General features: G+C 44.9%; 1 protein-coding gene across 5 annotated transcripts in view; it reads left to right on the top strand.

Annotated features, from left to right (window-relative positions):
- The window catches only part of RLF (RLF zinc finger), a 106,799-nt gene that overhangs the window by 53,710 nt on the left and 28,297 nt on the right, over positions 1–24,792 (top strand). For 2 of the 5 annotated variants that reach the window (XM_084609671.1, XM_084609670.1), the window contains exon 6: positions 1,043–1,179. The exons of the other annotated variants lie outside the window; for them this stretch is intronic. In XM_084609671.1, the coding sequence (XP_084465797.1) occupies positions 1,043–1,179 (137 nt within the window). The remainder of the gene's footprint in view (positions 1–1,042; positions 1,180–24,792) is intronic. 5 annotated transcript variants of the gene reach the window in all.

The raw sequence follows: 24,792 nt of genomic DNA, 5'->3' as shown, positions 1-24,792 counted from the left end.
CGGTAGATATGGCCTGTGATGGGTTGTTAGATGGGGTGGGATCTGAGTTACTACAGAGAATTCTTTCCTGGGTGTCTGGCTGGTGAGTCACACTGTTCCTGACAGTAGTGTCCCTCCATCCTAGGTTCCCACAGCAGAGGAGGAATGTCCTGCATTTACAAACACTGTCATATTCCTGAAAACTACCCAATCCTCCCACACACATTCCCATCGATACTCTCCTAACCTATTAGCAGCCTCATAAATGTTGTGAATTTTAACCGATCCATCCAAGGCCCTTGAAATAGAATAGTTCGTTTTAGTGGAGTGCCCTTAAATTGGCAGTCTGTCACACTAAGCTTGATAAGTTTATGGAGGGGATGATATGATGGGATAGCCTAATTTTGATAGTTAATTTATCTTCAACTATTAGCGATAGATATGGCCTATGATGGGATGTTAGGTGGGGTGACATCTGAGTTGCTACAGAGAATTATTTCTTGGGTGTCTGGCTGGTGAGTCTGGCCCACATGCTCAGGGTTTAGCTGATCGCCATATTTGGGGTCGGGAAGGAATTTTCCTCCAGGGCAGATTGGCAGAGGCCCTGCGGGTTTTTCGCCTTCCTCTGCAGCGTGGGGCACGGATCACTTGCTGGAGGATTCTCTGCACCTCAAAATCTTTAAACCACGATTTGAGGACTTCGATAGCTCAGACATAGGTTAAGGGTTTGTTCCAGGAGTGGGTGGGTGAGCTTCTGTGGCCTGCGTTGTGCAGGAGGTCAGACTAGACGATCATAATGGTTCCTTCTGACCTTAAAGTCTATGAGTCTGAGAGAGGAAGAAAAAGGTTATGAGACTGGCTTACTCCAGGAGTAGTTTTTCCTGGTTTTCCCTAAACCTTGAATTTCACATGTCTGAAAGAAGCTAGGAATATTTGCAAGTAGAAAAATTAACTAATGTTAAATACAGTCTGTTAACTTACATCATTTAGAAGATTTTGCAAAAAAAATCCCTGAAGAAACTCTACATTGTTCTTTTTGACATGATAACATTGTTTTTGTTAGATTGCAAAAGTGGATTGCAAAGAAGTACTAGAGATCATATGTAATTTGGAATCTGAGGGGCAAGATAACACTGCGTTTATTCTTTGTACAACATACCTTACCCAGCAACTTCAAACTGCAACCGTGTATTGCTCTTGGTAAGTAACACACACACACACACACGTGTATATATATATATATACATATATATGTATAAATATATATATATATATTTTTTTTCTTCTCATGTATGGTTTATGAAAAGTGCAACAAACAGTTTACCATGAGTTTTAAATGCTGCTTTTTCATATAAAAAAATATAGAAAGTGATGACTAGACTAAAACCGGATGTCAAATTAGCTTTTCTACAGTATATGCAAACTGTTCATCATTGTGTTAAGGAGAGATAAAGTGACCTATCTGAAATAACACTTTTTCAATCTGTTAGGGTGAAGCATTGTCAGATAGGTATCGAAAAAGAGATAGTGATACCTCTTGAGAAATTAAATCTCCAGAACTTGATCACATTCATTTGAGAATTCTAGAGGCAGTAAAAAGCCAAGTAGCTGAGCTACTAACAAGAATAAATTGGTGCAGTTCATAAAAATATACGTTCTGTGAAAAAGAGGTTATCTATGGGTAACTAATCTATGGGAGTTCTTGGGGTTGTTGCTTCTGCACATTCATACTATTGGGATTCATGACCAGCACCTTAGGATCACAGAAATATTGGATAAGCTGCACAGGTACCTGGTCTTGGCACTGAACATTTAGGGACCAAGGTTATAAGAGGCATGTAACTCAAGTACTTCAGTTTCTTTCATTGAACCCCAGAGCCAAAGGTAGATAGATAGGTCTATAGGGAACAAGTGAAAGTGGGTTGGGTAGAGAGAATGTGCAGGGGCAACACCCCTGAAGAACTCAGTTATTGTAAGAAACCTCTTTTTCTTTCAGGTGACCTCTTTACATTCCCACTGATGAAAATTTGGAAAGCATTACAATCCCCAGAATGCTGGGACTAGGTGTTCTTAACTGAACAGTGTTTCAAAAATACTCTCCCAATCCAAACATCAGATCTGCATGTCTAATTCAGGTAGAAGTGCACCCTTACATAACTCAATAGGAATGGGGCAGAAGCAGTGCAGAGAAGCTGCTCAGACTTTTGCTGAATAAAACCATAGCTGTGGTCCAGGAACCTTGGCTAAGGTGTAGCAGATCTCTGTTCAAAGTCTGATCTGTTTGGATAGATGACAGGAAGTGCGGGGATTCTCTTAAAGTGGTCCTCATATTCATTCAAACAGTCTATTTTTCTTAAATACTTTACATCTCTCTAGCTAATAGCACATTGGCAGAGCCTTGATGTGAATGAGGATCTGAGAAATAATGGTCTGGTTACAGTAAAATCCCAAAACGACTATAAGAAGGAATTGGGGTAGAGATGTCTGACAACCATGTGGAATAACAATTTGGGAGTGAGGATTGTGGGGTCAGGCATAACAGCTTGTAGCTCTTTCTTTGAGTAGTGTCCCTCTGGGTGCTCCATTCTAGGTGCTCTAGTGCCCCCTGTGCCTTTGATTGGAGATATCTCATAGTAGTGTCTGTTATGCATGCATAGGCCGGTTAGTCAGTCTCGTGCCGCCAGCTGTTCTATATAGCATTGCACTGGTGAACCACCCTCAGTTTCTTCTCAACTGCCTCGGCCTGAGACGGAGCTCTCGCAGTTGTCCTGTTGAGATTTCCTTAACTCTGTTTTTCTCTCATAATGATAGTAATGGTAGTGTTTGCGTTAGTTTTCTGTAGATAGAAGCTTACTCCTGGGGAAATTCTGCACACAATATTGCAAAATTCTGCATATTTTATTTGTCAAAATAACACTATAATCATACCAATTTCAATTATTTTGGTAATTTTATTTCAAAATACCTGTCAGCAAGTATGTAACAATACACACACACACAAAATTTCCCCCGGGAGTAGAATTTAAAGAAACCCCTACAACAACCCAGTTTGTTTCTCGGCCTCCTATCCCCCCAGAGCCCAGCTGGGGGGCGCCAGACACTCAACCACCTTCCCTCCCAGACGCAAGCTGAAGGGCCACCAGACACTCTCACCCCCTTCCCCCAGAACCCAGCCATGCTGCTCCCCTCACCCCCCCCCAGCCCAGACACTCACACGCTCTACCTCCCAGAGCCCTGGGATCCAGAGAGAGAAATAACCTGATGATGGGTCCTAGGCTTGAATGGAGTTTCCTGCACACCACTACCTCCTTCCTTCAGGGCGTGCTGGGAACCCTCCAGTTCCTTCCCCGGGACTTGTCTTCTGTTTGTGAGATGGGCTCTACCGGGTTCAGCAGCCCCTAGAGGTGGCCAGTATCTCTGCAACCCATTTCTGTGGATGGGGGAAGAAATTCTGCGACCACATGAATTTCTGCAAAATTCTGCATTAGGCATCTTTTCATTTTCTCTACATAAGTATGGCCATACTGGGTCAGACCAAAGGTCCATCCAGCCCAGCAGCCTGTCTTCCAACTGTGGCCAATGCCAGGTGCCCCAGACGGAATGAACAGAACAGGTAATCATCAACTGATCCATTGCCTGTCACTCATTCCCAGCTTCTGGCAAACAGAGGCTAAGGACACCATCCTTGCCCATCCTGGCTAATAGCCACTGATGGACCTATCCTCCATGAATTTATCTAGTTCTTTTTTTAAAACCCTGTTATAGTCTTGACCTTCACAACATCCTCTGGCAAGGAGTTCCACAGGTTGACTGTGCATTGTGTGGAAAAAATACTTCCTTTGGTTTGTTTTAAACCTGCTGTCTATTAATTTCATTTGGTGGCCCGTAGTTCTTTTGTTATGAGGAGGAGTAAATAACACTTCCTTATTTACTTTCTCCACACCAGTCATGATTTTACAGACCTCTATCATATCCCCCCTTAGTCATCTCTTTTTCAAGCTGAAAAGTCCCAGTCTTATTAATCTTTCCTCATACAGCAGCTGTTCCATACCCCTAATAATTTTTGTTGCCCTTTTCTGAACCTTTTCCAATTCCAGTATATCTCTTTTGAGATGGGGCAGCCACATCTGCAAGCAACATTCAAGATGGGGGCATACCATGGATTTATATAGAGGCAATATGATATTTTCTGTCTTACTATCTATTCCTTTCTTAATGATTCCCAACATTCTGTTTGCTTTTTTGACTGCTGCTGCACATTGAGTGGATGTTTTCAGAGAATTATCCACAGTGACTCCAAGATCTCTTTCTTGAGTGGTAACAGCTAATTTAGACCCCATCGTTGTATATGTATAGTTGGGATTATGTTTTCCATTGTGCATTACTTGGCATTTATCAACACTGAATTTCCTCTGCCATTTTGTTGCCCAGTCACCCAGTTTTGAAAGATCCTTTTGTAGCTCTTCGCAGTCTGCCTGGGACTTAACTGTCTTGAGTAGTTTTGTATCATCTGCAAATTTTGCCACCTCACTGTTTACCCCTTTTTCCAGATCATTTATGAATAAGTTAAATAGGACTGGTCCCAGAACAGACCCCTGGGGGACACCACTATTTACCTCTCTCTATTCTGAAAACTGAACATTTATTCCAAGCATTTGTTTCCTATCTTTTAACCAGTTACCAATCCATGAGAGAACCTTCCCTCTTTCCCACAACTTACTTTGGTTAAGAGTCTTTGGTGAGGGACTTTGTCAAAAGCTTTCTGAAAATCTGAATACACTATAGCCATGATCCTCCTTGTCCACATGCTTGTTGACCCTCTCAAAGATTTCTAGTAGACTGGTGAGGCATGATTTCCCTTTACAAAAAAAATGTTGAGTATTCCTCAACAAATCCTGTTAATGTCTGATGATTTTGTTCTTTACTATAGTTTCCGCCAGTTTGCCCGGTACTGAAGTCCGGCTTACCAGCCTGTAATTGCTGGGCTCACCTCTGGAGCCCTTTTAAAAATTGGTGTCACATTAGCTATCCTCTAGTTATTTGGTACAGAAGCTGATTTGAAAGATAGATTACAGACTACAGTTAGTAGTCCTGCAATTTCACATTGAGTTCCTTCAGAACTCTTTGGTGAATACCATCTGGTCCTGGTGGCTTATTACTTTTTTACTTATTACTTATTAGGTATTAGATAATTATTACTGCTTCTTACTGTGCGGTAATGCCCAGTTCTCCTGGCTTGCTGGGAGGCGATCCTGGTCAGTGACAGACACTCCCACAGTTTCTGTTGCCTTGTGGAATTGCACCTTGGTCAGAATTGCAACTTTTCTCTGCCACTGAAATCAAGAGCTAGGAAAAAATGGAGAGATAAAGCTTCACCTCCTCATGATGGAGAGCACTCTATATCTGGCCTCTGACCCAGGCCAAAGGGACCCTCCCTGTATGTCAGTCCTCCTGCAAGTCTGCTCCCTCAGAGCCCTACAGTTCAGTGGCATCTAAGAGGAAGAGACAAGACTCTTCTCATAAGCCCTCAAAAGAACGATCTCTGGGTTCACCTGGTAGAGATCCTACTTCTAAAAAGCCAAGAACATCAGTTTCCTCAGGTAACCTGGCACCACTGGCTCCTCAATCAGTTGCTGTTGAGGCTCCCGCTTCCTAAGGTACCCAGTGTGTGGTTAGACCACAAGGCAGGAAAGCCACAAGCCTGGAGAGACCGTTAATAACATTATCAGATCAAGGCAGCAAGAAGAGCTCTTCCTATGCTTCCTCGGTAGTAAAGAAGCCCACTTGGGCTCCAACCACATTTTGGTGCCATCAGCAACCATGCTTCCCTCTAAGCGCCCAAAGCCTGCGGAACCCTCAGCAGCCTTAGCCATAACTCCCTCAGTGCAGACTTAATCCTTTGTACCAATCACCTTTCGCCTTAGATGTCTCCAGATGCCCCACCTTTCCTGAGTGAACGTGAGGAAGAGGATTCAAGTGTCAGTTCCGGGCTCTCCTCCTCACTCCTATGGAGGTCCCTTTCCAGAACCTTCCTCTGAAGGATCAACTGTTCGTGGCCCACGATTACCACCAACCCCCTTGCTGGTATGAGCACCCATGGGTGCTGCTTCCTATAACGTATGCACCTCCTCCCTGGGCAGCTTATTGCCAATTGCCCAGAATATCGAGTGCCCCCCCACCAGAGAGGAGCAACCAGCTTCACCTACTCCCTCCAGAGACCTGATGCTTCAAGACAAAGGAGGCTAGAGCTGATGAAGGGATCTCTCCTATGGCAACATCTGCTCTTCATTTTCTACTCCGGGGGAATTCTGTGTATCTGCGGACATGCAGAATTCATCTCACATGTAATTTTGTATTTTCCCAAATGAAAAACATTTTGCTTAAGTACTGCAGTTCTGCCTTTTGCCTACCAGAGGCCTCTGTGGTGCCAGAACAGCCAGCTGCGTTCAGGCTGGCTGTTCTAGTGCTACAGCAACCTCTGGTGGAAAAAAGGTAGAACTGCAGCACTTCTTAGGCAAAACGTATTTTATATGGGAAAATACAAAATTCTGTGCCCAGTGCTGCAGAATTCCCCCAGGAGTAGAAGTTCATCACAGCATCCTGCCCGCGGAGCCAGGTTAGGATAGAGTGGAACACACAGGGCTGCTGGGGGGTCACAGACTGGGGTTCAGATGGCTAGTGCGGGGGGAACACACACTGGAGCATGGGCTCAGAAGCTAGTGGGGTGATAGAGTTGAGCATTGGGATGGGGAAGGGGGGCTGCAGAGATCCATGGGGATGAGAGGTGTGGGGACAGGGGCAGACATGCCTGTCTGAAGGGAGAAGCTTGGGGTCAGCCAGGGTCTGCATGGGGGAGGCTTCCCAACACCATAACAATCCCCCCCCTCCCCAAAAAAAAACCCCACACCCAACACCCTCTAGGTTCACTCCTTAGCTCCTTCCCTCTCCCTCAGCTCCTCTGTTACCCTGACTCCCCTAAGCCTTTGCACTGCTTCTGATAGGTGCAGGAAATAAGTTCTGTATTGTAATTTAAATGAAATGCACAAAGTTCTGAATTAATATGCCTAGTAAGGAATCTGTTTGTCCAAAAAAAATTAACCAGAATCTTTTTTTTGTCTCTGTATTGTTAGACATACCTGCTGACAGATGATTTTGAAATAAATTACCAAAATAATTGAAACTGGCATGATTATATTGTGTTGTTTTGACAAATAAAATATGCAGAATTTTGCAGAAATATTATGTGCAGAATTTTTAATTTTTTGGCGCAAAATTCTCCCAGGAATAATCTCCTGGTGGATGATTTTAAACATTTCCAGGACCTGGTCAAGAGAGTTGCAGACTCCCTACAAATTCCCCTCAAGGAAATTACAGAGCCTCATTGTAAGCTCCTCAACATTCTCCACTCTGAGGTTTTTCTAAATCCAGCAAAGATCATCTGGCACACCCCAGCTTCTATTCTGCCTACATGCAAAAGAGCAGATAAGAAGTATTACATCCCAGCAAAGTATTGAGAATTTTTATTTTCCCATCCCTCACCTAATTCCTTGGTAGTGGGTGTAATGAATGAACATGGTAGACAGCACCATGCTAAATCCACACCTGACGACAAAGACCACAACTGCCTGGATCAACTAGGGAGAAAGTCTCTTACTCCTTGGCCTCCCTACAATTTAGAATTGCCAATTATCAGGCTTTGCCATCAAAATACAACCATGTGAACTACACCAAGCTGGCCTCGTTTGAAGATCTATTGACAGAAAACAGGGAAGAGCTCCAGGCAATTGTTGGGGAGGACCAACTACTTGCCAGGACAGCCCTACAAGCCTCCCTTGATGCCACTGATACTGCCGCCTGTTCAGCTGCTGAAGCGGAGGTGATGAGAGTCTCCTGGCTTTAGCTCTCTGGATTCCCAAAGGAGGTCCAGAATACAGTAGAGGACCTTCTCTGAGTACAGTAGAGGATGGGTCGAAGTTGCTCGCAAATAGCACAGACAAGTCTCTGCAAACATTGAAAGGCTCTGGAGTGACCTTGTGTTTTCTTGATATCTAAACTCTGACCTACAAGAGAAAACTCAGCAAGTGTGAAACAGACCAGAGATCCCACCCCCTCCAATTCCTTATCTCCCAGAAGACCAAGATTTCAGAGAAGGAAACCATCTTCTCAGCTCCTGACTCGCACCTATCCATCTCCAAGCAGCAGTTTTGATGGGTTGGTTGAGGGTTTGACCAGCCATCCTCATCCTCTTCAGCTGCACTGATTTACCAGTTTTCCTCCTTTCGGCGGCCACCGTCACCACTTCAGGCAAGCCTGGGAGTCGGTCACTAGTGACAAGTGGGTGTTGGAGATCATCTCCACAGGTTACACCATCCACTTTACGTCACTTCCACCAATTAATTCCTCTTTCCTGTCCCTCTTCAGGGAACTCTCTCACGAAAACATGCTTCATCAAGAAATACACTTTTACATTTGGGAGCTGTAGAACGCAGCACAAAGGGAAGGGTTTTTATTCACGGTACTTCCTGATACCAAAAAGAGTACAGGTTGGAGACCCATCCTTCACCTGAGGCTACTCAACACCTGTGTGAAGGCACAGAAATTCAAAATGGTGATGCTTTCAGCGATAATTCCATTGGTTCTCAGCCCTCAACCTTCAAGATGCATATTTCCACATTGCTATACCTCCATCCCACAAACAATTCCTCCATTTCATTGTTGGCCAGGACCACTTTAAATACTGAGTGTTCCCTTTCAGCTTATCTGTCCTAATGGTCTTTTTGATGGTCTGCCGAAAAGGTATCTTAGTATTCCCTTGCTGAAAGGCTGCTCCCTGGAACTGATGTCTTGGGTACCTTCTGATGCTATAGACCTATTCCTCAGATTGGGCCTACAACTGAACATACAAAAATCCACCTTGACCCCTGTGCAAAACTTGTGTTCAGAGGGACCATCTTGAATTAAGTATCAGGGGGTAGCCGTGTTGGTCTGTATCCACAAAAACAACAAGGAGTCCGGTAGCACCTTAAAGACTAACAGATTTATTTGGGCATAAGCTTTCGTGGGAGAAAAACACCAGTTCTTCAGATGGGTTCTTTTAATCTTGAATCAGTGACAACAAGCGCCTACCTTCCCCTGCACAGGTTTGTGGCTCTTTCCAACATAGTAAACAGAATTCAGCTCAGCCACCAAACCACAGTCAGGAGCTGCATTCAATTACTGGGGCAAGCCTCAGCCTTGCGATCACCCTCCCTCTGTGTGATTAACGAGGGGGTACGGCTGACCTAGGAGAGAAGGCCTTAAGAGCCAGAGGCTAAGCGACCAAGGGGAGCTAGCAAACGGGACCGCCAACAGGGAAGTTTGTAGGAGGGAGTTGTAATATAGTTGCTATGGTTAGGAAGGGCTGCATTGCTAGTGCCAGTGCTGCCAGACAGACAACCTAACCGTGGATGCCTCTATCCAGATCCTGGTGTGAATTTGCAGAGTCTGTGGTCTGCATTTCCCGCTCGTGGAAAGCCAGGTTGGAGGGACCATCCAGTGTGAAAGGTGCCTTCTGGTGGAATCTCTAAGGAAGCAGGTGGGTGAGCTACAGGAGGAGGTGGCTAGGCTGAGGATCATCTATGCCCATGAGGAATTCCTCGAGAGAATTCATATGGAGACATCCAAGGCTGAGGAAGCTATCCAGCTACAGAGGATTGCTGTCACACCACCCGGGAAGGATGATATGGCTCAGTCACAGGGAGGACACTGGCAACTGATTACTTTTGGCAGCAGACAGTACTCCACCCCTATTTCCAACCCACCCACCCTGGCAATGAGTGATGAGGAATCACCCCCAAAGGTGAAGGAGGAGAAGCCATGTTCCCCCAAGGCTGGGAGAATCGCAGCCACTGCTCCCCAGAGTAAATGTAGGGTAGTGGTGGTTGGTGACTCTCTTCTGAGGGGGATGGAGGCCCCCATCTGTTACCTTGACATGGCATCCCAGGAGGTATGCTGCCTGTCGGGGCCCGTCTGTGGCACATTATGGAGGGATTGTCGAGGTTCATCCGGCCCTCTGACTACTACCCCATGCTACTCATCCATGTGGGCACTAATGGTACTGCGAGGTGTGACCCTCAGCAGATCAAAAGTGACTAAGGTCTCTGGGAGTAAGGGTGAAGGAGTTGGGAGCACAGGTGGTGGTCTCTTTGATCCTTCCAATCAAGGGTAGGGGCCCAGGCAGGGACAGATGCATCCTGGAGGTGAATGCCTAGCTGCAAAGATGGTGTCACCAGGAGGGCTTCGGCTTCCTTGACCACAGGATGATGTTCCAGGAAGAAGGACTGCTAATTGAGGAAGGGGAAGGGCATATTTGAATACAGACTGGCTAACCTAGTAAGAAGGGATTTAAACTAGGCTTAAAGGGGGCAGGTGACCAAAGCCCACAGGTAAGTCAAGAACATGGAGACCTGGGAGAAGGTTCAGAATTTGGGGGGAGCTTGGGCTCTAATAGCAGAGATAAATCAGAGACAAGATAGAACTGGGGGTGGGGGAATCAAATCAGTATCTTAGATGTCTGTATACTAATGCAAGAAGTATGGGGAATAAATAAACACAACTATGACATAGTTGGCATGACAGAGACCTGGTGGGATAATATGCATGATTGGAATATTGATATAGAAGGGTACAGCTTGCTTAGGATGGACAGGCTGGGGGAAAAGGGAGTAGGTGTTGCCTTATATATTATAGTATACACTTGGACTGAGGTTGAGGTGGAAATAGGAGATGGACTTGTTGAAAGCCGCTGGGTAAGGATAAAAGGGTAAAAAAACGAGTGATGTCATGGTACGGTCTACTACAGACCACCTAACCGGGAAGAAGAGGTGGATGAGGCTTTTTTTTAAACAACTTTCAAAATCATCCAAAGCACAGGACTTGGTGGTGATGGGGGACTTCAACTACTCAGACATCTGTTGGGAAAACAACAGAGCAAGGTACAGATTATCCAACAAGTTCTTGGAATGTATTGGAGACCATTTTTTATTACAGAAGGTGGAGAAAGTTACTAGAAGAGAGGCTGTTCTAGATTTGATTTTGACAAATAGGGAAGAACTGGTTGAGAATTTGAAAGTGGAAGGCAGCTTGGGTGAAAGTGATCATGAAATGGTAGCGTTCGTGTTTCTAAGGAATGATAGGAGGGAGAAAGCAAAATAAAGATAATGGATTTCAAGAAGGCAGACTTTAGCAAACTCGTGGAGTTGGTAGTTAAAATCCCATGGGAAGCAAGTCTAAGGGGAAAAACAATTGAAGACAGTTGGCAGTTTTTCAAAGAGACATTATTAAGGGCACAAGAGCAAACTATCCCACTGCGTAAGAAAGATAGGAAGTATGGCAAGAGACGACCCTGGCTTAACCAGGAGATCTTCAATGATCTAAAAATCAAAAAAGAGTCCTACAAAAAGTGGAAACTCAGTCAAATTACAAAGGATGAATATAAACAAATAACACAAGTATGTAGGGACAAAATTAGAAAGGCAAAGGCACAAAACGATGTCAAACTAGCTAGAGACATAAAGGGTAACAAGAAAACATTCTACAAATACATTAGAAGCAAGAGGAAGACCAAGGACAGGGTAGGACTGTTACTTAATGAAGGGAGAAAAACAATAATACAAAATGTGGAAATGACAGAAGTGCTTAATGTTTTCTTTGTTTCGGTTTTCACCAAGAAGGTTGGCAGTGATTGGACATCTAACATAGTGAATACCAGTGAAAATGAGGTAGGATCAGAAGAGGCTAAAATAGGGAAAGAACAAGTTAAAAATTACTTGGACAAATTAGATGTCTTCAAGTCACCAGGGCCTGATGAAATGCACCCTAGAATACTCAAGGAGCTGACTGAGGAGATATCTGAGCCATTAGCAATTATCTTTGAAAAGTCATAGAAGAATGGAGAGATTCCAAAAGACTGGAAAAGGGCAAATACAGTGACCATCTATAAAAAGGGAAATAAGGACAACCCAGGGAATTAGACCAGTCAGCTTAACTTCTATACCTGGAAAGATAATGGAGCAAATAATGAAGCAATCAATTCGCAAACATCTAGGCAATAATAAGGTGATAAGTAACGGTCAGCATGGATTTGTCAAGAACAAATTGTGTCAAACCAACCTGATAGCTTTCTTTGACAGGGTAAAAAGCCTTGTGGATAGGGGGGAAGCGGTAGACGTGGTCTATCTTGACTTTTTAGTAAAGCTTTTGATACAGTCTTGCCTGACCTTCTCATAAACAAATGAGGGAAATGCAACCTAGATGGAGCTACTATAAGGTGGGTGCAAAACTGGTTGGAAAACTGTTCCTAGAGAGTAGTTATCAGTGGTGCACAGTCATGCTGGAAGGACATAACAAGTCAGATCCTGCAGGGATCAGTTCTGGGTCCGGTTCTGTTCAATATCTTCATCAATGATTTAGATAATGGTATTGAGAGTACACTTAGAAAGTTTGCAGACAATACCTAGCTGGCTGGGGTTGCAAGTGCTTTGGAGGATAGGATTAAAATTCAAAATGAACTAGACAAACTGGAGAAATGGGCTGAAGTAAATAGGATGAAATTCAATAAGGTCAAATGCAAAGTACTCCATTTACGAAGGAGCAATTGGTTGCACACGTACAAAATGGGAAATGACTGCCTGGGAAGGAATACTGCGGAAGGGGATCTGGGGGTCATAGTGGACCACATGCTAAATATGAGTCAACAGGGTAACGTTGTTGCAAAAAAAGCCAACATCATTCTGGGATGTATTAGCAGGAGCATTGTAAGGAAGACAAGAGAAGTAATTCTTCTGCTCTGCTCTGAATTGATTAGGCCTCAGCTGGAGTATTGTGTCCAGTTCTGGGCACCACATTTCAGGAAAGATGTGGACAAATGGGAGAGAGTCCATAGCAGAGAAACAAATAAGATTAAAGGTGTAGAAAACATGACCTATCAGAGAAGATTGAGAAAATTGGGTTTGTTCAGTCTGGAAAAGAGACAACTGAGAGTTTTCAAGTACATAAAAGGTTGTTAAAAGGTGGAGGGAGAAAAATTGTTTTTCTTAACCTCTGAGGATAGACAAGAAGCAATGGGCTTAAATTGCAGCAAGGGAGGTTTAGGTTGGACATTAGGAAAAACTTCATAACTCTCAGAATGGTTAAGCACTGGAATAAATTACCTAGGGAGGTTGTGGAATCTTCATCATTAGATATTTTTAAGAGCAGGTTAGACAAACACCTGTCAGGAATGGTCTAGTCTAGATAACACTTAGTCCTACCATGAGTGCAGGGGACTGGACTAGATGACCTCTCAAGGTCCCTTCCCATCCTATGATTCTATGGCAGCCACCAACTTTGTTACAGAACATGCACTGCCTTCAAGCGTGGCTCAGAATTGTCTGCTCACTCACCAGACAGTCTAAATATGCTTCTTTCCATACCTACATTCATAAAACAGTCCCTCGACTGGTGGAAAGACCATCACAACATGTGCACAGTTCTATTTGCATGTCCTCCCCCTGTGGCCATTATAGCAACAGACCTCTTTCTGCTAGGATGGGGAGTGTATCTAGAAACTTTCACGATCCAGGGCAAGTGGATGTCACAAGAGGTGATGCTACACATCAGTCTGCTAGAAATCCAAGTAGTCAGATACCCTGTCTCCAATTCCTACCACTAATTAGGGACAAACACATAAAGATCATGACGGACAATATATCATGGATGTTTTACATTAATTTCCAAGGAGGAGCAAAATCTCCCTCCCTTTGCACCGAGGTTTTCAGGCTTTGGAACTGGTGCGTATGTGATGAAATCACCATCACAGTGACCTATCTCTCAGAGATTCAGAAAGTGACTGCAGATGCACTCAGCAGACACTTCTTCTAAGACTACGAATGGGAAATGAACTTCAGCACATTACACAATACATTCCATCACTGGGCACCCCTCAGATAGAGTTATTCACCACAGAGTCAAACAAGAAATGCACCTCCTTCTGCTTGAGGGCCTGACTTGGTCACCATTACTTAGGGTATCCTTCAGTAGTCATCAGCTCTACTATATGTATTCCTGCGGACTCTCCTAATAACCAAAATTATGCTCAGAATAAAGGAAGACAGAGCAAGAGTCATTCTAACAGTTCTGACCTAGTCCAGGCAAATGTGGTTTCTTTACCTGATACAGCTGTCTGTTTGCTCTCTAATTACTCTGCACACTTTTCCCCACCTTCTTTCCCAACAAAATGAAATTCACCAAAGACAAATGTAAGGTGCTATGTTTAGGGATGAAAAAACAAATGCACAAATACAAAATGGGGGATAAAAGGCTTGGCAGTAGCCCTGCTGAGAAGGATCTGGGAGTTATGGTGGATCACAACCTCAACATGAGTCAGTAATGTGATGCTGCTGCTGCAAAAAAAAAAAAAAAAAAAAAAGCAAATGCAATTTGAGGTTGCATTAACAGAGGCATAGCTTGCAAATCACGGGAGGTGATAGGATTTTTCATCCTAGTCTTACAATGCTCCACCTTAAAGCATGGTTGGTTAATGGCTATGGGATTAGAGAGAGCCTGTTGAGAAGACCTAAAAAGAGTGCTATTACACTGCAGGAAACAGTCTGTTCACTGCATGTATTCTCAAAAATGAATGCAGTTTGCTAGCTGATGTGATCGCAGAGAGATTCTACCAACGACCACATCACTTCGGATATACTGGAATATACACCAACTCTGAAAACCTTGGGTCTCTCAATGAGCTCTATAATAGTCAACCTGGCAGCCACCCTCCCCAATACAAGGTTATTCCATCTTTGCCTACTCAACCACAGTGAGATTCCTGAGCAGGCTGGGTAACCTCTATCTGCTGGTCCAATGTCCTATACCACAGAATCATAGAATATCAGGGTTGGAGGGGACCTCAGGAGGTCATCTAGTCCAACCCCCTGCTCAAAGCAGGACCAATCTCCAACTAAACCATCCCAGCCAGGGCTTTGTCAAGCCTGACCGTAAAAACTTCTCAGGAAGGAGATTCCACCACCTCCCTAGGTAACGCATTCCAGTGCTTCACCACCCTCCTAGTGAAAAAGTTTTTCCTAACGTCCAACCTAAACCTCCCCCACTGCAACTTGCGACCATTACTCCTTGTCCTCTTCTACCACTGAGAATAGTCTAGAACCATCCTCTCTGGAACCACCTCTCAGGTAGTTGAAAGCAGCTATCAAATCCCCCTCATTCTTCTCTTCTGCAGACTAAACAATCCCAGTTCTCTCAGCCTCTCCTCATAACTCATGTGTTCCAGACCCCTAATCATTTTTGTTGCCCTTCGCTGGACTCTCTCCAATTTATCCACATCCTTCTTGTAGTGTGGGGCCCAAAACTGGACACAGTACTCCAGATGAGGCCTCACCAATGTCGAATAGAGGGGAACAATCACACCCCTCGATATGCTGGCAGTGCCCCTCCTTATACATCTCAAAATGCTGTGAGCCTTCTTGGCAACAAGGGCACACTGGTGACTCCTACCCAGCTTCTCGTCCACTGTAACCCCTAGGTCCTTTTCTGCAGAACTGCTCTCTAGCCTCTCGGTCCCTAATTTGTAGCGGTGCATGGGATTCTTCCATCCTAAGTGCAGGACTCTGCACTTGTCCTTGTTGAACCTCATCAGATTTCTTTTGACCCAATCCTCTAATTTGTCTAGGTCCCTCTGTATCTTATCCCTACCCTCCAGCGTATCTACCACTCCTCCCAGTTTAGTGTCATCTGCAAACTTGCTGAGGATGCAGTCCACGCCATCCTCCAGATCATTAATGAAGATATTGAACAAAACCGGCCCCAGGACCGACTCTTGGGGCACTCCACTTGATACCGGCTGCCAACTAGACATGGAGCCATTATCACTACCCGTTGAGCCAGACGATCTAGCCAGCTTTCCATCCACCTTATAGTCCATTCATTCAGCCCATACTCCTTTAACTTGCTGGCAAGAATATTGTGAGAGACCATATCAAAAGCTTTGCTAAAGTCAAGGAATAACACGTCCACTGCTTTCCCCTCATCCACAGAGCCAGTTATCTCATCATAGAAGGCAATTAGATTAGTCAGGCATGACTTGTCCTTGGTGAATCCATGCTCACTGTTTCCTCTCCCCCAAGTGCTTTAGAATTGATTTCTTGGGGACCTGCTCCATGATTTTTCCAGGGATTGAGGTGAGGCTGACTGGCCTGTAGTTCCCTGGATCCTCCTCCTTCCCTTTTTTAAAGATGGGCACTGCATTAGCCTTTTTCCAATCGTCTGGGACCCCCCCGATTGCCATGAGTTTTCAAAGATAATGGCCAATGGCTCTGCAATCACACCCGCCAATTCCTTTAGCACTCTCAGATGAAGCGCATCCGGACCCATGGACTTGTGCTTGTCCAGCTTTTCTAAATAGTTGCGAACCACTTCTTTCTCCACAGGGGGCTGGTCACGTCCCCCCACATGCTGTGCTGCCCAGTGCAGCGGTCTGGGAGCTGACCTTGTTCGTGAAGACAGGGGCACAGAAAGCACTGAGTACATTTAGCTTTTTCCACATCCTCTGTCACTAGGTTGCCTCCCTCATTCGGTAAGAGGCCCACACTTTCCTTGATTTTCTTCTTGTTGCTAACATACCTGAAGAAACCCTTGTTACTCTTAACATCTCTTGCTAGCTGCAACTCTAAGTGTGATTTGGCCTTCCTGATTTCACTCCTAAATGCCTGAGCAATATTTTTATACTCCTCCCTGGTCATTTGTCCAATCTTCCACTTCTTATAAGCTTCTTTTTTGTGTTTAAGATCAGCAAGGATTTCACTGTTAAGCCAAGCTGGTCGCCTGCCATATTTACTATTCTTTCTACACATCGGGATGGTTTGTTCCGAAAACCTCAATAAGGATTCTTTAAAATACAGCCAGCTGTCCTGGATTCCTTTCCCCCTCATGTTATTCTCTCAGGGATTCTGCCCATCGGTTCCCTGCGGAAGTCAAGGTCGTCTTTTCTGAAGTCTAGGGTCCATATTCTGCTGCTCTCCTTTCTTCCTTTTGTCAGAATCCTGAACTTGACCATATCATGGTCACTGCCTCCCAGGTTCCCCTCCACTTTTGCTTCCCCTACTAATTCTTCACAGTTTGTGATCAGCAGGTCAAGAAGAGCTCTGCCCCTAGTTGGTTCCTCCAGCACTTGCACCAGGAAATTGTCCCCTATGCTTTCCAAAAACTTCTTGGTTTGTCTGTGCACCACTATATTGCTCTCTCAGCAGATATCAGGGTGATTGAAGTCTCCCATGGGAACCAGGGCCTGCGATTTAGTAACTTCCGTTAGTTGCCGGAACAAATCCTCGTCCACCTCATCCCCCTGATCTGGTGGTCTATAGCAGACTCCCACCACAACCTCAACCTTGTTGCTCACACTTCTAAACTTAATCCAGGGACTCTAAGGTTTTTCTGCAGTTTCATACTGGAGCTCTGAGCAGTCATACTGCTCTTTTGCATACAATGCAACTCCTCCACCTTTTCTGCCCTGCCTGTCCTTCCTGAACAGTTTATATCCATCCATGACAGTACTCCAGTCATGTGAGTTATTCCACCAGCTCTCTGTTATTGCAATCACATCATAATTCCTTGATTGTGCCAGGACTTCCAGTTCTCCCTGCTTGTTTCCTAGCCTTCTTGCATTTGTGTATAGGCACTTAAGATAACTCACTGATTGTCCTGCTTTCTCAGTATGAGGCAGGAGCCCTCCCCTCTTGTGCTCTCCTGCTCGTGCTTCCTCCCGGTATCCCACGTCCCCACTTACCTCAGGGCTTTGGTCTCCTTCCCCAGGTGAACCTAGTTTAAAGCCCTCCTCACTAGGTTAGCCAGCCTGCTTGCAAAGATGCTCTTCCCTCTCTTCGTTAGGTGGAGCCCATTTCTGCCTAGCACTCCTCCTTCTTGGAACGCCATCCCATGGTCAAAAAATCCAAAGCCTTCTCTCCAACACCACCTGCGTAGTCATTTGTTGACTTCCACGATTCGACGGTCTCTACCCGGGCCTTTTCCTTCCACAGGGAGAAGGGACGAGAACACCACTTGCGCCTCAAACTCCTTTATCCTTCTTCCCAGAGCTACGTAGTCTGCAGTGATCCACTCAAGCTGTATGGGACCTCAATCTGGTCCTTAAATCATAGAATTTAGGGTTAGAAGGGACTGCAAGGGTCATCTATTTTAACCCCCTGCCAAGATGCAGGATTTCTTGTGTCTGTCATCCAAGACAGCTGGCTATTCAGCCTCTTTTTGAAAACCTCCAGTGAAGGAGCTTCCACAACCTCCCTAGACAGTCTCTTCCATTGTCCTACTGTTCTTACAGTTAAGAAGTTTTTCCTGAGATTTAATTTAAATCTGCTATTCTGTAGTTTGAACCCATTGCCTCGTATCCTGCCTTCTGTGGCAAAAGAGAATAACTTTTCTCTGTCTTTTTTTATGGCAGCCTTTTAAGTATTTTGAAGACTATTATATCTTCCCCCTTAATCTCCTCTTTTCCAAACTAAATGTACCCAGTTCCTTCAGCCTTTGCTCAGACGGCTTGCATTCCATTCCTTTGATCATCTTTGCTCGCCTGTGGATCCTTTCCAGTTCCTCTACATCCTTTCTATACGTTGGTGACCAAAATTAAAAAAAGTATTCCAGTGGAGGCCTAACCAGCACTGAACATAAAATCAGAGAATATTAGGGTTGGAAGAGACCTCAGGAGGTCATCTAGTCCAATCCCCTGCTCAAAACAGGACCCAGCACCAACTAAATCATCCCAGCCAGGGCTTTGACAAACCTGACCTTAAAAACCTCCAAGGATGGAGATTCCACCACCTCCCTAGGTAACCTATTCCAGTACTTCACCACCCTCTTAGTGAAACAGTGTTTCCTAATATCCAACCGAGACCTCCCCAACTGCAACTTGAGACCATTGCTTCTTGTTCTGTCATCTACCACCACTGAGAACAGCCTAGCTCCATAATCTTTGGACCCCCCCTTCAGTTAGTTGAAGGCTGCTGTCAAATCCCCCATCACTCTTTTCTTCTGCAGACTAAATAACCCCAGTTCCCTCAACCTCTCCTCGTAAGTCATGTGCGCCAGCCCCCAATCATTTTTGTTGCCATCTGCTGGACTCTCTCAAATTTGTCCATATCTCTTCTGTAGTGGGGGGACCAAAACTGGACACAGTACTCCAGATGTGGCCTCACCAGTGCCAAATAAAGGGGAATAATCACTTCCCTCAATCTGCTGGCAATGCTCTTACTAATGCTGCCCAATATTCTGTTGGCCTTCTTGACAACAAGGGCACACTGCTGACTCATATCCAGCTTCTCGTTCAGTGTAATCCCCGGGTCCTTTTCTGCGGAACTGCCACTTAGCCAGTTGGTCCTCAGCTTGTAGCTGCGCATGGGATTCTTCCTTCCTAAATGCAGGATTCTGCACTGTCCTTGTTGAACCTTATCTTATTTCTTTTGGCCCAATCCTCCAATTTGTCTAGGTCACTCTGGACCCTATACCTACCCTCCAGCTTATCTTCCTCTCCCCTGAGCTTAGTGTCATCTGCAAATTTGCTGAGGGTGCAATTCATTCCACCATCCAGATCATTAATGAAGATGTTGAACAAAACTGGCCCCAGGACTGACCCCTGGGGCACTCAGCTTGATACCGGCTGCCAACTAGACATTGAGCTGTTGATTGCTACCTGTTGAGCCTGACAATCTAGCCAACTTTTTATCCACCTTATAGTCCATTCATCCAATCCATACTTCTTTAACTTGGTGGCAAGAATACTGTGGGAGACCATATCAAAAGCTTTGTTAAAGTCAAGATATATCACATCCACCACTTTTCCCATATCCATAGAGCCAGTTATCTCATCATAGAAGGCAATCAGGTTGATCAGGCATGACTTTCCCTTTGTGAATCCATGTTGACTGTTCCTTATCACCTTCCTCTCCTCCAAGCGCTGCAAAATGGATTCCTTGAGGACCCGCTCCATGAATTTGCAGGGGACTGAAGTGAGGCTGACCCATCTGTAGTTCCCCAGGTTCTCTTTCTTCCCTTTTTTAAATATGGGCACTATATTTGCCTTTTTCCAATAGAGCAGAGCAGTACTATCCCCTCCCGTGACTTGCATGCTATGCCTCTGTTAATGCAGCCTAAAATCGTGTTTGCGTTTTTTGCAAGAGCATCACATTGCTGACTCATTTTGAAGTTGTGATCCACCATAATTCCCAGATCCTTCTCAGCGGGGCTACTGCTAAGCCAGTTATCCCGCATTTTGTATTTGTGCATTTGGTTTTTCTTCCCTAAGTGTAGCGCCTTACATTTGTCTTTGTTGAATTTCATTTTGTTGTCAATAGCCTAGTCCTCCAATTTATCAAGGTCCCTCTGAATTTTAGTTCTCTTATCCAAGATGTTAGCAACCCCCTAGTTTTGTGTAATCTGTAAACTTGATAGGTATGCTTTCTATTCCTACATCGAGGTCATTAATAAAGATGTTAAACAATACCAGAACAGATCCCTGTGGATTCGCCACTTGAGACCTCCCTCCAATCTGATATCATTCCATTAATAAATAGAAAAGGAGTACTTGTGGCATCTTAGAGACTAACAAATTTATTTGAGCATAAGCTTTCGTGAGCTTCAGCTCACTTCATCAGATGTATTTAGCCGTAGCTCACAAAAGCTTATGCTCTAATAAATTTGTTAGTCTCTAAGATGCCACAAGTACTCCTTTTCTTTTTACAGATACAGACTAACACGGCTGCTACTCTAAAACATTCTATTAATAGTTATTCTTTCTTTGTGGTTGTTTAACCAGTTATGTATTCACTTAATGGTAGTTTGGCCAAGCCCGCATTTCTCCAGCTTACAGATTAGAAAGTCATGTGGGACTGTGTCAAAAGCCTTGCCGAAGTTCAGGTATATTTTGTCGTCCACACTCCTTCGTACATCAAACCAGTTATCCTGTCAAAGAATGAAATCAAACTGGTTTGGCATGATTGATTCTTAGTAAATCAATGCTGCCTGCTACGTGGTTACCCCTTCATCCTCCAAGTATGTACAATTTGAATGTTTTATTGGTTTAGTTCTTCCCAGGTATTGAAATTAGGCTGACTTGACTATAGTTTCCCAGCTACTCCTTTTTAAAGATGGGCACAGTTAGCTCTTCTCTAATCATAGAATCATAGGACTGGAAGGGACCTTGAGAGGTCATCTAGTCCAGTCCCCTGCACTCATGGCAGGACTAAATATTATCTAGACCATTCCTGATTGGTGTTTGTCCAACCTGCTCTTAAAAATTTCCAATGATGGAGATTCTGCAACCTCCCTAGGCAATTTATGCCAGTACTGAACCACCCTGACAGTTAGGAAGCTTTTCCTAATGCCCAGCCCAAACCTCCCTGGGACCTCTCCTGCTGTCCATGAATTTGTAAATATTATTGCCAATGGCTCTGAGATTTCTTCATTTAATTCCTTCAGTCCTGTCACGTGAATAGCATCCAGCCCTGCTGATTTGAATGCATTCAAATTTGTCAGAAGGTTTCTGACATGTCTTTTACTTATTCTGATCTGCATCCTTTCCCCTTTATTGTCTGCGGTAACTTTGCTAGTCGTCCAGTTACATGTTATTTTTTGTATGAAGACCGAAGCAAAGTAAGCATTGAGCAGTTCTGCTTTGATATAGTCTTCCGTTACCAGCTCATCTTCTCTATTGAGCAGCAGATCCACACCGTCCTTGATCTTTCTTTTTTGTCTAACATATTTGAAGAACTCCTTGTCTATAAAATTCCTCCATATTCCGTATGTATCCCTTTTCGTTTTTAGATAGCTAAAAAGCTCCTTGTGCAGCCATATTGGCCTCCTGTGGCTCTTCTCTTTCCTCTGCACCAGAATAGCTTGATATTGAGCCACTAGTATTACATAGTTTAGGAACAGCCCTGTTGAACTCTTTCCATGGGACCTTGTCTGCTCTTTCTCTGAGTCGGCTGAAGTCCAGTATCCTTGTCTTGCTGTTCTCATGTTCTCCTTTCCATAGGATCTTGAATTGTATCAGATCATGAGCACTTCCTCCCAAGTTCCTCACCACCTTCATGTTCACAACTAATTCATCCCTATTGGTCAAAACCATATCCAAAATGGATGACCGCCTTGTTGTTTCCTCAACTTTCTGAATCGGAAAGTTGTCCTCTACATATGCTAAGAATTTGCAGGACATATTATTTTTTCTGTAATAATCTTCCAACAGATATTGGGGAAGTTAAAATTTCCCATTACTAGCTTGTGTGTTAGCTAATCTTGATACCTGCTTATAGAATGCCTCTTCCACTTCCTCTTCCTGATTTGGTGGTCTCTGTTAAACCCTCACCATAACATCACTTCTTTTTTTCCCCTTTTTATCCACACCCAGAGACTCTTAGTAGGTCTGTTGCGCACTTCCCCTCGTACCTCGGAGCAAGGTACAGTAGAACCTTCGAGTTACGGACACCTCAGGAATGGAGGTTGTTCGTAACTCTGAACAAAGCACAGTTTGGACACCAGATCCAGCAGCTGACACTCCAGGCTAGGTTTCAGCAGCAGCTGAGCTCCCTCCTCAGCCCTAGCAGACAGCTTCTTTCAAACTTGTCTCCCTCCTGTCATGGGGGGTGTGGGTGTGGGGGGTGTAAACAGCACATCCCCCTCGAGGTCGGGGAGGGATGAAAACAGCACGGTCCCCCTCCAGGGGGAGGGAGGTGAAAGCAGTGCAGACCCCAGCATTGCTCCTGCTCTGCTGGCTCCGGCTGCCTTGGGCTGGCAGTCCCAGTGTCTTCACCTCTTATTGTAGCTGTAAGTGGCTGCCCCACGTGTGAGGGTGGGGACGGGGACAGGCAGCCCAGATGTTCTTACCTTTTAAGATGTAATACAGGCACAGTACAATATTTCTCTTTTGGGGGGGGGGTCCTCTGCTTCTGCGTGATTGGTTACTTCCGGTTTCATATGGTGTCCAGTTGACTGGTCAGTCCGTAACTTTGGTGTTCGTATCTTTGAAGTTCTACTGTACCTCTTGACGTACAGCGCAACGCCGCCTCCTTTTTTCCCATACCTATCCTTTCAGAACAGGCTGTATCCCTCAATGCTGGTACTCCAAACATGGGAATTGTCCCACCAAGTCTCTGTAATGCTAACTAAGTCATTTTTTTTTTTTTCATATACCATGACTAAGGCTGTGAGTTTGAAGTCACGGATTCCGTGGCTTTCCAGGACCTACGTGACTTCTGCAGTGTCTGGTGCGGCTGGCTCAGTTGGCCCCCGGGCCAGTTGCTTTGGCTGCTGCTGGGGTAGTCTTGCCCCCTTCTCCCCCCCCTCCTCCCCCCAGCAGCAGCAGGAGTTTGGGTGTGGGAAGGGGTGAGGGCTCTGGGCAGTGCTTATCTTGGGGGGGTGCCCCAGAAGCAACATGTCCCTCCCTCAGCACCTATCTCCGCGCGCTGCCCCAAGTGCCAGCTCCGTGGCTCCCATTGGCTGGGAACTGCAGGCGGAGGCAGCGTGTGGAACTAGGAGTTGAGGGAGGGACATGTCGCTGCTTCCAAGGAGCCAGGTATAGAGCCTGCCACCCAGTCCTGGGTTGCTCCCCCATGAGCACCTGTGGTGTCCCCCGGGCTACTTCTCCCCTCCCCCCCATGAGCATCCATGGTGCCCCCCCAGCCCCCCCCAAGCTCCTACAGCACTCAGGTAACCATCAAGTGATCCATTCCCTGTCACCCATTCCCAGCTTCTGGTAAACAGGCTAGGGACGCTTCAGAGGATGACTTTGCATCCCTGCCCATCGTGGGCATTGATTGATGAACGTATTCTCCATGAACTTATCTTGTCGTCATTACTTGATCTGGATGCGCATTGGCTGGATTTTTGTCACCATCCCTCATCGGGCCTAGTTTAAAGCTCTCCTTATCAAGTTAGCCAGACAATAGAGTCCATCCCAGTACAGTAATCCTCTTTCCTGGAACATCAGCTCATTGTCAAAGAAGCCAAAAGCTTTCTTGCCAACACCACCTGTGTAGCCACGCATTTGGTCATTGCTGCCATCATTTGAAATGACCAGGGTATGTTTGGAGCTACACTTGTTCTCATTTAGCCTGTAGTTTTGAGCCAGGCAGTTATCTAAAGGCCTTATTCTCAAATGTGCAGATAGTTAAGTCATCAGTCCTTGATCTCTGAGACGAAATGTCACTAACTTACTCAAGTTGATCTTCAGGTCCCTATGGCTTGATGCAGTTTCAAATATCCTGTCTCTGTCAGGAAAGCTTTTGTGTGAACAGAGTCCAAAATAGCTAAAAGGAACAAAATCCTTTGGATTTCGCTTCTTCCAGTTAATAAAAAGGCCTGCCTTCTGAAATAAGTTGCAAGTTTTTTCCAAAATGTCCAAAGACTAAGACAAATATTGAATCAGAGAGTTATCTAACTACTGATAGACATAAATTCTTTATCTCATATGAGTGTCATCCACAATTACATACTTGAAGAATTTGGGTGCCGAGCAGAGACTGAAAGTTAGGAACTTGTATTGCTAGTATAATCCAAGATCTTTAATGGAACCACTTGATGCTGACGAGGAAATAGGCATTCTTCAGTTTGACAGCCCCAAACCGGTTCTGTTTGGAAACTGAGAAAATGGTGGAAGATTGGGCAGTTACTCAAAATTTGAACTTCTTGATAATCTACAGTTTCTTGAGCTCTGACAGGGCAAAGCCTACAGTCTCTCTTTGGAATGAGGAAGTGTCTAGGGTAGAAGAAACCCTTCTC

The sequence above is a fragment of the Lepidochelys olivacea genome, assembly GCF_965140295.1.
Source record: "Lepidochelys olivacea isolate rLepOli2 genome assembly, chromosome: 19".
In the NCBI taxonomy this organism is placed as follows: Eukaryota; Metazoa; Chordata; order Testudines; family Cheloniidae; genus Lepidochelys; species Lepidochelys olivacea.
This window is presented reverse-complemented; position numbering and strand designations above follow the sequence as displayed.